Genomic DNA, 14,616 nt, shown 5'->3' with positions numbered 1-14,616 from the left:
TGAGATCTTATGGGTCGAGAGGAGGTAATTGGCAGGAGGTGGTCTCCCAAGTACGCAGATCCACTACCATGAAGGGCTTTGTAGGTAGTAAGAAGCACCTTGAAGCGCACACGGAGATCAACAGGTAGCCAGTGCAGCTCACGGAGGATAGGTGTTATGTGGGTGAACCGAGGTGCACCCACTATCACTCGCGTGGCCGCATTCTGGACTAGCTGAAGCCGCCGGATGCTCTTCAAGGGCAGCCCCATCTAGAGCACGTTGCAGTATTCCAGCCTAGAGGTTACGAGGGCGCGAGTGACTGTTGTGAGAGCCTCCCGATTCAGGTAGGGTCGCAACTGGCGCACCAGGCGAACCTGGGCAAATGCCCCCCTGGTCACAGCCGACAGGTGGTAATCAAAGGTCAGCTGTGGGTCCAGGAGGACTCCCAAGTTGCGAACCCTGTCTGAGGGGTGTAAAATTTGGCCCCCCAGCCTGAGCGATGGAACACTAACCAAATTTTTGGGAGGGAAACACAACGGCCACTTGGTCTTTTCTGGGTTGCGTACAAGCTTGTTAGCCCTCATCCAGTCCCTGACGGCCTCAAGACCCTGGCTCATCACGTCCATCGCTTCATTGAGTTGGCACGGGGCGGACAGATACAGCTGCATATCGTCCGCATATTGATGGTATCTTATCCCGTGCCTCCGAATGATCTCGCCCAGCGGTTTCATGTAGATGTTAAATAGTACGGGGGACAGGACCGACCCCTGCGGCACCCCATATGTTAGGGGCCTCATGGTCGATCTCTGTCCCCCAACCAACACCGACTGCGACCTGTCCAAGAGGTAGGAGGAGAACCACTGCAAAACAGTGCCTCCCACCCCCACCTCCCGCAGTCGTCGCAGAAGGATACCATGGTTGATGGTATCGAAAGCCGCCGAGAGGTCAAGGAGAACCAAGATGGAGGCGTGGCCTCCATCCCTGGCTCTCCAGAGATCATCGGTCAATGCGACCAAAGCGGTTTCTGTGCTGTAACCAGGTCTGAAGCCGGACTGGAAGGGGTCCAGGTAATCGGCTTCCTCCAAGGACCGTTGGAGCTGGTAGGCCACCACCTTCTCAACAACCTTCCCAATAAAGGGGAGGTTGGAGACTGGACGGTAATTGTTAAGTACGGCTGGATCCAGAGATGGTTTCTTCAGGAGGGGTCTCACCACCGCCGTTTTAAGTGCGGCGGGGAAGTGCCCCTCCCGAAGCGAGGCGGTAATAACCGCTTGGATCCAGCCCCGTGTCACCTCCCTGCTGTTAGCAACCAGCCAGGAGGGACACGGGTCCAGTACACAGGTGGAGGCACTCACAGCCCTCATGGCCTTGTCCACGTCCCCGGGGGTAACATCCTGAAACTCAACCCAGCGATGGTCTACCAAATCGTCCACTCGTGCCTTGGCTGGATCTGCAAAGGTGGAGTCCAAATCCGACCGAAACCGAGCAACTTTGTCCGCCAAGAACTGGGCATAGTCTTCAGCCCTACCCTGCAAGGGGTCCCCCGTATCCCTCTTATTTAAGAGGGAACGGGTTATCCTAAACAGGGCGGCTGGATGAGACTCGGCGGACGCAACCAAGGTGGCAATATAAGATCTCTTTGCTGCCCTAAGTGCCCTGATGTACTCCTTGGTGCAGGTTGTTAAGAGTGCTTGGTTCGATTCGGATTTATCGGACCTCCACAGGTGCTCTAGGCGTCTCCTCCGGCGCTTCCTCCCCCGGAGCTCCTCGGTGAACCAAGGAGGCCTCCGGGATCCGCCGCCTCGGAGGGGCCGTAGTGGCACAATCCGGTCAAGGGTCTCCGATGCTGCCGAATGCCAGGCAGCAACCAGAGTCTCTGCCGGACTGTGGGCGAGAGTATCAGGAATAACCCCAAGCTCCGTCTGGAACCTCAAAGGGTCCATAAGTCACCTGGGGCGGAACCACTTGGTCGGTTCCTCCTCCCTACAGTGGGGTTTTGGTCTTCGGAAGTCAAGCCTCAATAGGCAGTGGTCTGACCACGACAGGGGTATGATCTCATTACCCCTCAGACCAAGATCACAAGTCCACTGCTCCGAGAGGAATACGAGGTCGAGCGTGTGACCCGCAGAGTGAGTTGGGCCCCGAATTATCTGGGTCAAGCCCATGGCTGTCATGGAAGCCATGAACTCCTGCGCCCCATCAGAGTGTTCACCAAGCGTAGGCAAATTGAAATCCCCCAGGACCATAAGCCTGGGGAACTCAATTGCCAGCTCGGCTACCGACTCGAGGAGCGAGGGGAGGGCTGCTGCAACACTGTTGGGAGGCAGGTACGTTAGCAGCAGACCCACTTGACCCTTGAGGTCCAGCTTCACCAGCAGGGACTCACACCCGACAAGCTCCGGAGCAGGGATCCTACGAGGTACTAAAGACTCCCAAATAACAATAGCCACACCCCCACCCCTGCCCTGAGCTCTCGGCTGATGAAGCACCTGAAATCCTTCTGGGCACATCTCTACGAGGGGGACTCCTCCCTCCGGGCCCAGCCAGGTTTCAGTAATACATGCCAGGTCTGCCCCCTCGTCTAAAATTAGGTCCCGGACGAGGGGAGCCTTGTGAACAACAGACCTGGCATTTAACGACAACAGCCTGAGACCAGGGTCCTGATTACTCGCGCCATCTGGCCTCGGAGTGGGACTCATAGGGCCAGAAAGAGGGATCTCTGTGACGTAGCGAACCCTCCTTCCCCGGTAATGGCCAGCCCTAAAGTCCCCGCCATATCTGCCCCTCCCCGTTACGACCGTAATGCTCCGGCCCACTCCCGTGTCCGTGGTCCCCCCGACCACACCTATAGCTCCCGCATTCCCTGACAGGCCCTCCGAATCAGACACACTCATTCGTTCACTCAGACAATCCCCACGTGATAATTAAAAACACATAAATACAGCAATATAGGGTAATAAAAAAGTGGGAGCATTCACTCAATCACATGCAGTCTCATACACTCATCATACCAATTAAAATTAAATTAAAATTTAAAAATTAAAAATTTAAAAATTGCGCAGCGTGCAAAGAACGTATGAGGCTTATATAAAAATAAATATATGAAAATCGATAATAAAAAAAATAATATTAATAGTTAAGTTTGATGATTAGTTAGTAGGAATTTAGTAACTCCTCAGATTGCTTGCTTAAATAAATAGTTGATAATGGTAACAAGGTATATTTCTATGTTGGCTGGAGGTGAGGAAGCTGGATATAAGTAATAAATGATTCTGTTACAAACATTAATGATAATAATAACAATGATGAAATGATAAGACTTATAGTTAATGACACATATATGTACTGGCTTAATATAAGGAATTTGGATAGAAATTGCAAATAATGATTTGGGGGAAAAAGTTTAGAAATTTAAATAATCAATTTTTATTTTGAATATGTTATAAAGTTATAATGTTATTGGATATATGAAAGTAGACAACAAAAAATTTAACTAAGTTTATAATTAGTAAGTAGTAATTTAGTAATTTATAAATGATTATGTTAAAAAATAATTGACAAGGGCAATGCATATATGTTGGTTTGATAAGAAGAAAATAGATATAGCAGTAAAGGATTTTTTGTTAACCATTATTAATTATAACAACTAACAATGGAATGATAAGGATAAGGGATACAGTTAATGATACATACATGTACTATCATAATAAAAGAAACATGGACACAAATTGTAAACAGTGATTTCAGGGGAGAAAAGAGCTCAGGTATTTTGTCAACTAATTTTTGTTTAGAATGTCTTATAAAGGTTTAAGGCTATTAGTAATAATTAATGAAATGCCATTAGGTGGTTGTGTTTTTTTTAACTATGGATTATTCTAGGCAAAAGGACATTAAAACAATTTCAGCTAAATGAGAACTATGATATGTTGAAAGTAAGACTCATTAAGAACTTTGATATTCGATATGAATGTAAGTAATGATTCTGGAAGAGATGCACGAAAGCTAATTGTAACCAATTGACACACTTTCTACAAGATGTAATGTAAGATTATCATTTTTGCGTGTTGTTTGTTTAGTAAAAATAAAAAAATATTTATTTTAAAAAAGAAAATGTGAGAAAGAGTTTAGAAGGTTATTCAGCTGGAGGTTCTCTGCCATATAGTATGTAAATTGCACAAAAGCAGCTTTGGCTATACTCATATTTCCACAAATGGTCAGCTGAAAGTTCACATCATAGTCATGCAATTCCACATATTAAAACTTACATGAGAGTATCCCTGGATTTCCAGAAGACTGCATGGTTTCCAGTGACAAGTGCCAATCTTTCCAAGGCTGCTTGAGGAACTTTTGAGAAAAATGGCACCCAGCTGAGGATCCTATCATATGAACTAGGAGTTCTGTTCCTGCCTTCAGATTTTGGCTTGAATACAGGGTATTTCCAAGTAAAGGAAAACATGTTTGCTAATATATCAGTATTGTCATTTCCTGTCCATTATCTGCTCCCTGAAAAGTATGAAAACAAAGACCGCCCATGGATTTGGAATATTCCTTACACCAAAGCTCCTGATACACATGGAATATGAGGGTTCAGAAATGAATAGTTTAAATTAATTCTGAATCTTTATTCAGAATCATTTGAATACCTGTCAGATTTTATGCTTTATATCTGTACATTTTATTATATATCTGTAAATTTGGAAAAAAATGTTTGAATAAAATAAAATAAAAGACAAAAAAGAATACATGAAAAGTATTTCAGACATTAATGATTTTTTTCATTTATTTAAAATTACCAATTTATTAGTCCTCTTTAAGTTACATCCAGATAAAAAGATGTCACATTTTTGCGATTAAATGCACACATTCAAAGGGAAAGTAGAGCAAATAACAATATGTGAAATAAATAGAAGTCTGAAAACACAAGCAAAAATTAATAGCATGTACTATCCTCTTTCATTCTTCTACATATACATGCTCACTGCTTGTTACGGTACTGAACTGAATGATCCACGGTGTGTGTGTGTGTGTGTGTGTGTGTGTGTGTGTGTGTGTGTTTGTGTGTGTATGCATGTACACACAAACACCATAGTTCATCTAATACAGTGGTTTTTTAATTAAAAGTCTTACAGAACATACACACACACACACACACAAATTATGTGGAAACTAATGCAAATAGAAACAAACAGAAACTGATTTTTAAAAAGACAAAAAGTTACATATACCAATTGCTTCCAAATAATTATAAAATATCTGTGATTTATATAATCATTTCTGTGAACTTCCTATATTACCTCCTCAAAAATGAAGAGGCATCCCATGACACTGTCTCCTAGATTGTGGAGTTCCTTTTGTACTCCATTGTGTTTTAAGTCCTCTTCTTCCCCTCTCATTTCTATATGCTGGACTGCTTTAAGCATTATTTGAATGAGACTTGGAATCATAAACCATGCAACAAATTAACAATAAAACTTAAAAACTAGAGACATTTGAAGTGGCTGCAAATGTCATTCCTTTTACTTTAACACTTGCTATTTTGGTATTTTTTTGTATTACAGATTTAAATTTGGTTTTTAAAGAGGCCTACTATCAACTCATTCAATAATTTTGGCTCCCAAGGAAAGAGATATTTATTTTAGTATTTTTAACATTGAAGCATAGAATAATTCTAAGGGTATTATTTTCATTTTGGATATGTCATAATGATTTTTCCGTGTCTGCAGTAAAAGTTTATTTAAATACTTTTCACTTTATCATCAGTGCAGCTTTGAAAAAAAAATATAGAATATGGTCATGCTACAAAACAACAATTGAGGCATGGAGCACACTTAGCAATGCTTCTCAATATATATCATTTCAAGTTTATTTCATAAGGGAAAAATCCAATCAGTTAGAATTATGACCCCTGAAGTACAATGTTCCCTCCTCACTTCAAAGGCCAAACAAAATAGTCAAAATGCTAAGCTACTGCTATGATGAACACGTCATGAAAAACAAAGACTCCTCATAGAATTCACCACCCATCCTGAAATCTTGCAATTCTGATAGCATGATCAGTAATCCTTGCCAAATGATCCTGTCACCCTGTCAAGGTAGGCTAACTAGAGAATTGATCATTCTTTTTCCCTGTGCAAGGATCACTTTTTTCAGTGCAAAGAAAAAAAAACAGCTTTTCAAAATTTTAGCATGTTACATGTTCAAAACAGTGACCTGATTCATCTATAATACATCTAATACATATTTACATTCTATTTAAAATTTACACTTTATCCAATTAGGCACAAAGTTGATTTGTCAAACTTAATAACAACTGGAAGAAAAAAGTGTTTGAAGGAGGAGCTTGAAATATATTAAGCCGTTTATCGTAAGCTAGTTTGCTTGGAAAGTTTTCCTCCCATTAGGATTCCAGGGGTTAGAGTTGATGGACCTTTTATCTGCATGCTCGAACCAACCATAGTTGGGAAACTTCGATTCCTTCTAATGCCAGTGTTCAACTGAATGCCTCCAATAGCAGTTGTCACAGCAGGGCAATCCAAAGGCAAATTCTCAGGCAGCAGGCCTCCAGACTTTTGTGATCCAGAGAAAAATAGTCCGTGTTTATCAGTTAATTTAAGAGCTTGTGTTTCCCCTGAATTTATTACCTTGGCAATTCCAAACCTTTTTACTTTGTCCACTAGGTTAAGGTTGGAGACAGACACATCAGTTTGACTCTCACTGTTTCTGATATTTTTTTTGTCCCTTACTTCCTTCAGAATTGAACTAGCTGGTTTGGAAGCCAGGAAATTGTCATAAGGAGGACTGGAACATTTGAACTCAAAAGATGGTGGGGAAGAAGGAGGTGTCTGCATAGGTGAGTTTGGAGGAGTGGAAGGAATGGCAGCCATTCTTGGAGAATATGTGCTCAGAAGAGTGCTCCTGCCCACTCTGTCCCAACCTTGTGGGTTATACACTGCTGCTGATATCCCACGTTCCTTGAGTAGCCATACAAGTCCTAAGGATGTACTCATTGTAGTTGTGGATTCCCGAACATTAGTGAAGGATTCTACCAAACTCAGACGCCGAGGAGTACATGGGGTGGCTACCGGAGTGCCTTTCAAATTGCCAACATTGCTACAAGATGGAGTAGGTGCTGCATTAAGGCTAAGGAAAAAGCAAAGCTTAAGTTAATGTCTTTGCAGATATTAATATTAATTAACAGTATAGAAAACCCATTTCTAAAAAACCTCTTCAGTACTTTTATCTAACAATAGCCCTATGACTATGGACTTTTGAGCCCTTATTTATCTCATATTAGTTAAGCAATAACGTCTCAATAGCCATTTTCAGGCCCACTTTGAATTCAATTCACTCTGTTATTAGGTTCTTTGAACTCATTTGGCTAATAGAAAAAGATGAATATAATAAGCAAATCCCAGTTAGAGCAAATAATTAAGTTTAAATTAGTTTCTGCTTTACAATAATCAACTAATGAGGTACATGGAAGCACCACTTACCAGCTAAATAATGCTTAAAGAAAATCTTACAAAAGATAAAATCTATTGTATCAAAAAGGTCTTCATAAATATAAGCTCCATTCAAATAGGCTACATCCATAGTATGATCCTAAAAAGTATAATTTAATCTTTTGTGCACATGATTGAGCACTATTAATATAACAAACAAACTTTAGATTAGAATTACACATGTTTTATCTCAGTGTGGGTGGTAACATACTGTATGAAGAATGGATATACTCCTCTGTAAATAATAATAATAACCACCCAATTTTTATCTTATTCAACTCAAGATATTCTAAATAACATTTTCACTTCCTTCTCCTTTCAACAGCAAATCTGTGAGATGGCTTGGATCAAGAGAAAGTGTGATCACGGGGTAGCAATGTCTGTTAAGAGATTTAATAATTTTTTCTACATTGTTCATTTATTTCATTAACTTATTTAACATATAATTTTATATCTATATCTATATCTATATCTATATCTATATCTATATCTATATCTATATCTATATCTATATCTATATCTATATCTATCTATCTATCTATCTATCTATCTATCTATCTATCTATCTATCTATCTATCTATCTATCTATCTATTTATCTATCTATATAAAAGGAAAGCCTGAATATAAAGATGAAAAGGACTGAATTGTGTTTTGTTGTCTACAAATTTAAAAAAGAAGTATTTTTAATCCTAGAAGTTACAAGTGCTCAATTTTTTTAATATGTTATACAACGTTGAGAATGATTTTCTCCACAAATATAATAAAAAGAATGTTCATGTTATGGTGGTAGTCAAACTTGTCATGCTTAGTGGGCATTTGTCTCAAATCAGAACCAATTTCTATACTTCTCAATTTTTTCAAAACAAATTCATGCAGTAAGTCAGATAATGCCAATCAGAAATAAGTTTTATTAAATAATGCAAAACACACAATGCACACTTTAAACTGCATGCAGGGTTTTTTATTTTTTATTATTCCAGTTGCAATAATTTGTTTTCCTTTCTCAACACTCCTGATTTACCGTATTTTTGGAGTATAAGACGCACTTTTTTCCTCAAAAAAGAGGCTGAAAATCTGGGTGCATCTTATACACTGAATACAGCATTTTTTGCCTCCCAAAACCCCGCCCCTTCACCAAAATGGCCGTGTAGAGCCTTATAGAGGCTTTCAGAGAGCTCCTGGGGGCTGGGGAGGGCAGAAATGAGCAAAAAATTGACAGTTTTTTGCCCCCCAGCCCCCAGCAGCACTCTATAAACCTCCATAAGACTATGCACATAATTTTTTTTTAAAAAAACAGGCCTGTTTTTGTGAAAAACAGGCTGTTTTGGGGAGGTTTGCAGAGTGCAAAACTCCCCCCTCTTTTGGAAAGCTCTTTAACTTATTGACGAGAATTAGATTGATCAATTGTGCCAGCAGAAACAAAATCTTAGGTGCTGCAAATTGTCAGTGATTTCCTTCTCCAGCACATGAATAAATACACCTGGAAACATCTACCTACCTACCTACCTACCTACCTACCTACCTACCTACCTACCTACCTACCTACCTACTCTCTCTCTCTCTCCCTACCCACCTACTGTATCTCTCTCTCTCTCTCTCTCTCTCTCTCTCTCTCTCTCTCCCTCCCTCCATCCCTCTATCTACCTACTTTTTTTTTCAAAAAATGCCTCTTCAAAACCTTGGTGCGTCTTATACTCTGAAAAATATGGTATTTTTCTTTCAAGTATAAAATAATGAGATTTCTACACCAGTACATTCCAATAACAGTGATGAAAAGAGCAACATGGTCCTTGGAGATTCTCAGTCATCCCGGTCATGGTTGTTCCAAAGGTGCTTTTTCAAAAGGCAACTGGACTTTCTGTGTTGTTCTCTTGAAGATGTTTCATTTCTCATCCAAGAAGCTTCTTTAGTGTTCACATTCAGTCAGAACTGAAGATGCTTCTTGAATGAGAAGCGAAATGTTTTCAAGAGAAAACAATACAGAAAGTCCAGTTGCCTTTTGAAAAAGTGCCTTTGGGAACAGCAATTCTTCTCTGCCACAGTTAAATGTAAACCTTTCTAATATCTTTTTTTTCAATATATATTTTTTGTTTTTACATTTAAAACAATGCAGTACCGTGAAGTCAAAGTGTCTATACATTCACATTATATATAGCTAGTCACAACTATTGACAATTAGCCTACTTGATACATTATCAATCCTTCAGTCCAATCACAGTACATACAGTTTGTTCCAGTCTTGTCACCTTGTCTTATATCAGTCATAAAATCTATTCTTATATCAGTCATAAAATCTATTCCAGACTTCAAAATATTCTGATTCCCCTTTATTTTTAAGTTCAAGAGTGAGCCTATCTGCTTCCGCACAGGCCAACACTTTTCTGATTATATCTAGCTCTGGTGGTGTGTTTTCTTTTTTTCCAATATTGTGCATAAGTTATGCGCGCCACAGTTAGTACATGAATAATTAAATAAAGTGTATCTTTCTTACACCCCTCTGGTATTTTACCTAGGAGAAAAATTTCTGGTTTAAACAAGATTTGGACTCCCACCATTTGTTCTAACCATGATTGGATCATTTTTCAATAATTTTTTGCCTCATTGCACGTCCACCACATATGATAAAAAGTGCCTGGTGTTTTTTTACACTTCCAACAATTTGGGCCCAGATTTTTAAACATTTTGGAGAGCCGTGCTGGAGGGAGATGCCATCTGTAGAACATCTTATAAAGGTTTTCTTTATACGCCGTAGCCATTGTTAGTTTCTGATTAAGTATCCAAAGTTTTTCCCACTTAGCCAATTCCACATTGTAACCCAGGCGACCATTGTTTCTTTGACATGCTCCACCTCTATCTTGTATTCCAACAAAAATCTATACAACACTTTAATCCGCCTGCTTTCTGTCTGTATCAAAAGTTTATCTAATGTTGTGTAGTCTTTGGCAATACCTTCCTTCTTCCTATCCTGTGCAAACCTTGACTGTATCTGTAAATAAGACCAACATTCTACTTGTACCCCTTGTGATGTCAATTCTAGTTTAGTTTTAATCTCCCCCTGTCTGTTCAATAACTCTTTATATGTAACTATATTTTCCATATTAATTAAATTTGGATGTATGTATGCTTCCATCGTAGATAGTCAAATGGGTATTTTGGTGTAGTGGTCATCTTTAATTTTGTTCCATATTAATAACAGGGACTGTCTGATATAATGTCTACTGAAATATTTATGTGCAGGTCCTTTTTCATACCAAAGGAAGGCATGCTATCCTACTTGGAGGTCATGGCCTTCCAATTTGAGTAATCTTTTATTTCTCAACATTATCCATTCTCTTAGCCATGTAACAGTAGCCGCAGTATAATAAAGTTCCCAATCTGGTACACCAAATCCTCCTTTCTCCTTCGTGTCTTGCATAGCCTTGAGTTTTAGTCTTGGTTTTCTTCCCTGCCAAATAAATTTTGAAACCAGTTGATTCAAATCCTTAAAAAAAACCTTTTTCTAATTTGATGGGGATATTTTGAAATAGGAAAAGGAATTTTGGTAATACGTTCATTTTTATGACTGTGATCCTACCCATCAGGGACAATTGTAGGTTTTTCCACCTTTCTAAGTCATTCTTAGTTTTATTGATAAAATTAGTATAATTATCTTCTTTGATGGTCACACACCTCACAGATAAATGTATACCAAGATATTTGACTTTTTTGACAATTTCTTCGTTAACTCCTCTTTCGCTTTTGAGGTCATATTTTTAACCAACATTTTAATCTTAGTCATATTTATCTTTAAACCCGCTATTTTCCCATACTCTGTCAATTCCTCAATGAGTTTTATACTAGACTTTATAGGATCCTCTAACACAAACACTAGATCGTCCGCAAAGACCTGTAACTTAAATTGTTCCTTTTTGATTTCTAGTCCCTTTATTTGTTCCTCTTTATGTACATTCCTGGTTAAAACTTCTAAGGTTAATATAAACAGCAGCCTTGTCTTGTACCTTTCTGGATTGCTATACTTTGCGTTAATTCCCCATTATTATTACTTTGGCTTTTTGTTTTGTGTATATTGCTCAAATCGTGTTTATAAATTTATCCCCAAATTCCATGTATTCCAATTGTTGATGCAAAAATTCCCAGTTCATGTTATCAAATGCCTTTTGGGCATCGAGAAAAAATAGTGCAACCTGTTTTTTATTATGCACTTCATAATATTCAAGAATGTTTAGCATAATTCTCATATTGTTTTTAATATGTCTTCTGGGGAGGAATCCATTTTGATCTGTGTGGATGAATGATATAAGGAATTTTTTCAGCTGTTCTGCTATTATTAGAGCAAAAATTTTGTAATCTGCGTTTAGCAGTGAGATTGGTCTGTAATTTTGTATAAACATCTGGTCTGTGTCCACCTTAGGTAATAATACAATATTAGTCTCCATCCAAGATAATGGTGTCTTCACCTCTTTGAGCACAGCAATATAAACTTCCAACAGCATTGGAATAAGCACATCCTGGAATTCTTTATATATTTCTGCTGGTAGCCCATCCGGCCCTGCAGCTTTATTATTCTTTTGTCTTTGTATGGCTTCAATTATCTCTGATATTTTAATGTTTTCATTGAGCATATCCTTTATTTCCTCTGGTATCTTTGGCAGATCTGACTTTTCAAGACGTAGTATTCCTTCCTTTGCATAATCTCGGTTTTCTCTATATAGTTGTTCATAGAACTCTTGGGTAATCCTTTTCTTTTCCTCTAGTTGGTAGCAGATCTCGCCTTTTCCATCTTGTAATTTATTGATCCAGTTCTCTTGCTTTTGCTTCCTCAGCCTGTAGGACAGCCACCACCCCGGTTTATTTGCATTCTCAAAGAAATTTTGTTTTGCGTTTTTTATAGACTGTGCCAATTTTGTTTTTTCAAATATAGCCAATTCATGTTTGATCAATTCCATACGTCCTTTTATACTTCTATTTTGTGGTTTATTTTGAAGTTCGCTCTCTAGATTTCTATACCTTTCTTTCAACTCTCTTATTTTTTGATTCTCAATTTTTTTCTTCCTAGCTGTAGCCGATATTGTGACCCCTCTTATAAATGCCTTAGTTGTATCCCATAGGTTTTGTATGGATGTGTCTCCTGGCTGGTTTTCTTTGAAGAAAAGTCTTAATTCCTGATTAACTATTTTAATATATTCCTGATCCTTTAGTATTGCTCTATTGAGTAACTAATGATAACTGCTCTTTTGTTTTTTCCATATAATCCTCATGGGATTGTGGTCGGCCCATAAATTGGGTTCTATGTCTATCTCCTTCACTTCTGAAATTAACTCCAATGACATCCAGACCATATCTAACCTTGACCAGGATTCATGTCTATTCAAATAGAAGGTATATTGCTTTCTCTCTGGGCATCTTTCTCGCCATACATCATAGATATTAAGTTCTTCAGCCATTTGAAAGAATGACCTCGGCAAAGTTCTCCTAGCTCCTTTTTTCTTCTTTCCACTTTTGTAGTCCCATTTCTGGTCAACTATAGCATTGAAATCACCCATTAAACAAATATTTTCATTTCCCATTTCTCGAACAATGCTATGTAGTCTATAAAATTTTTCCTGACCTTCATTAGGTGCATATATTACAACTAGTGACACCTTTTTTTGGTTTAACATTATTTCTACAATTAATATTCTCCCCTCCAAATCATGATAAATTAGTTTAGTCTGGATTGTGTCTTTAACATATAGTGCTATTCCTCTTTTCTTTTGATCAGCTAATGCCGTGTAAAGTTTACCCAATCTGAGATATTCTAAGATCTGGATCTGTCGTTTGGTTATATAGACCTCTTGCATTGCAATTATGTCGTAATTTAAATATTTTAGTTTATTAAAGATTGTTTTCCTTTTCTGGGGTGAGTTTAGACCATTGATATTCAATGACAGAATCTTTCTAATATCTTAATGCTTACGAATCACGTAATCCTTCAGAATGGATACAATGCAAAAGAAAGGAAGTCAAATTCTGTCTACCCAGTAAGTTACAAATGGGGCCGAATCCCAAAAGTAACAAAAAGCCAAAAATCCAATTAAATTTAATATTTTGATATTAGGTCCACTGGCGAGCATTTATCTTGGACAATAAAATAATTGATAGATGGACCTAGAAACAGACAGTTGATAGATAGATAGAGGCAGGCAGACGGACATTTAGCAACTAGTATTTATTTATGATGATTTCAGTGTGTGGAGGTTATGTGATCACCTTTTAACAAGCAAAGTCAATGGGGAAGCCAGATTCATTTAACAACCATGTGACTATTCCTTTAACAACTGCAGCAAGTTATTTAACTGTGGCAAGAATAATTGTAAAATGGGGCAGAACTTACTTTTTTATCAATGGAAATGTTGGATTCAATTTAATTCTAACTCAAGGACTACCTGTAATATGGTATTAAAAAATTCTGACTTCATATTGTACATAAGTATCCCCAATTGTGTTATAGAATACGCTATTCATCAAAATAAAATTCATAGGTGATGATCTTATAAAAAATGCTGGTCTTTGAATGGCAGTATTTATAGAATGCTGCCGTCGTGACACGGATATCTTGGGATATGGTTGTGGGCTGGCTGCTGGAACTAGAGCGCACCCCTAGAGCAGCCGCTGCTGGAAAACTCGGTAGCCAAGTTTGGGAGTTTGGAACCAGAGAAGATGTTATGTTCAGAGTGTGGCGGCAGCGGCTGCTGCTGCAGGGACAGCTGGGCCCGGACATGTTGAGGCTAAGAGGCATGCCTGCTGGAAGTAGAACAGGTGCTCACACAACCCCCTTCTCCAGCCGGGCAGAGCTCCATGCACTGACCTAGCGGGTATCCCTAATGTGCCAAGCCATGGGAGCTGGGGAGCAGGCAGAGTGCCATGTGGCTTGGTGCCTTAGTGATACCTCCTAGGTCAGTGAATGGTGCTCTGCCTGGCTGGAGAGAGGTTTGCCGGGCAGCTGCTCGTGAGCTTGGTCACCTCATGGCTCCTTCGCCCCTGAAGCTGTGCCCGGCTCTTCGGGAGCCAGTTCACAAGGGAGCAACCGCCTGGCAACCCCAAAACAATAAGCCCTCCCCTATAATAAGCCCAAGGCCATATTTTGTAAGTAA

At 39.1% G+C, this 14,616-nt stretch overlaps 1 protein-coding gene across 6 annotated transcripts in view; it reads right to left on the bottom strand.

Annotated features, from left to right (window-relative positions):
- Positions 1-4,741: 4,741 nt before the first annotated feature.
- TRAK1 (trafficking kinesin protein 1) overlaps positions 4,742-14,616 on the bottom strand; it is a 448,828-nt gene continuing 438,953 nt past the window's right edge. For 5 of the 6 annotated variants that reach the window (XM_087712990.1, XM_087712992.1, XM_087712991.1 and 2 more), the window contains one exon: positions 4,742-7,119. In XM_087712990.1, the coding sequence (XP_087569116.1) occupies positions 6,339-7,119 (781 nt within the window). In that variant the 3' untranslated portion in view covers positions 4,742-6,338. The remainder of the gene's footprint in view (positions 7,120-14,616) is intronic. The other variant, XM_087712995.1, reaches the window with a different exon arrangement.

This window comes from Thamnophis sirtalis, unplaced genomic scaffold (assembly GCF_051295495.1).
Source record: "Thamnophis sirtalis isolate CommonGarterSnake01/CBP01778 unplaced genomic scaffold, rThaSir2_p1.2 scaffold_4, whole genome shotgun sequence".
NCBI lineage: Eukaryota > Metazoa > Chordata > Lepidosauria > Squamata > Natricidae > Thamnophis > Thamnophis sirtalis.
The sequence above is the reverse complement of the archived record's forward strand: the minus strand, read 5'-3'. Positions and strand labels throughout refer to the sequence as shown.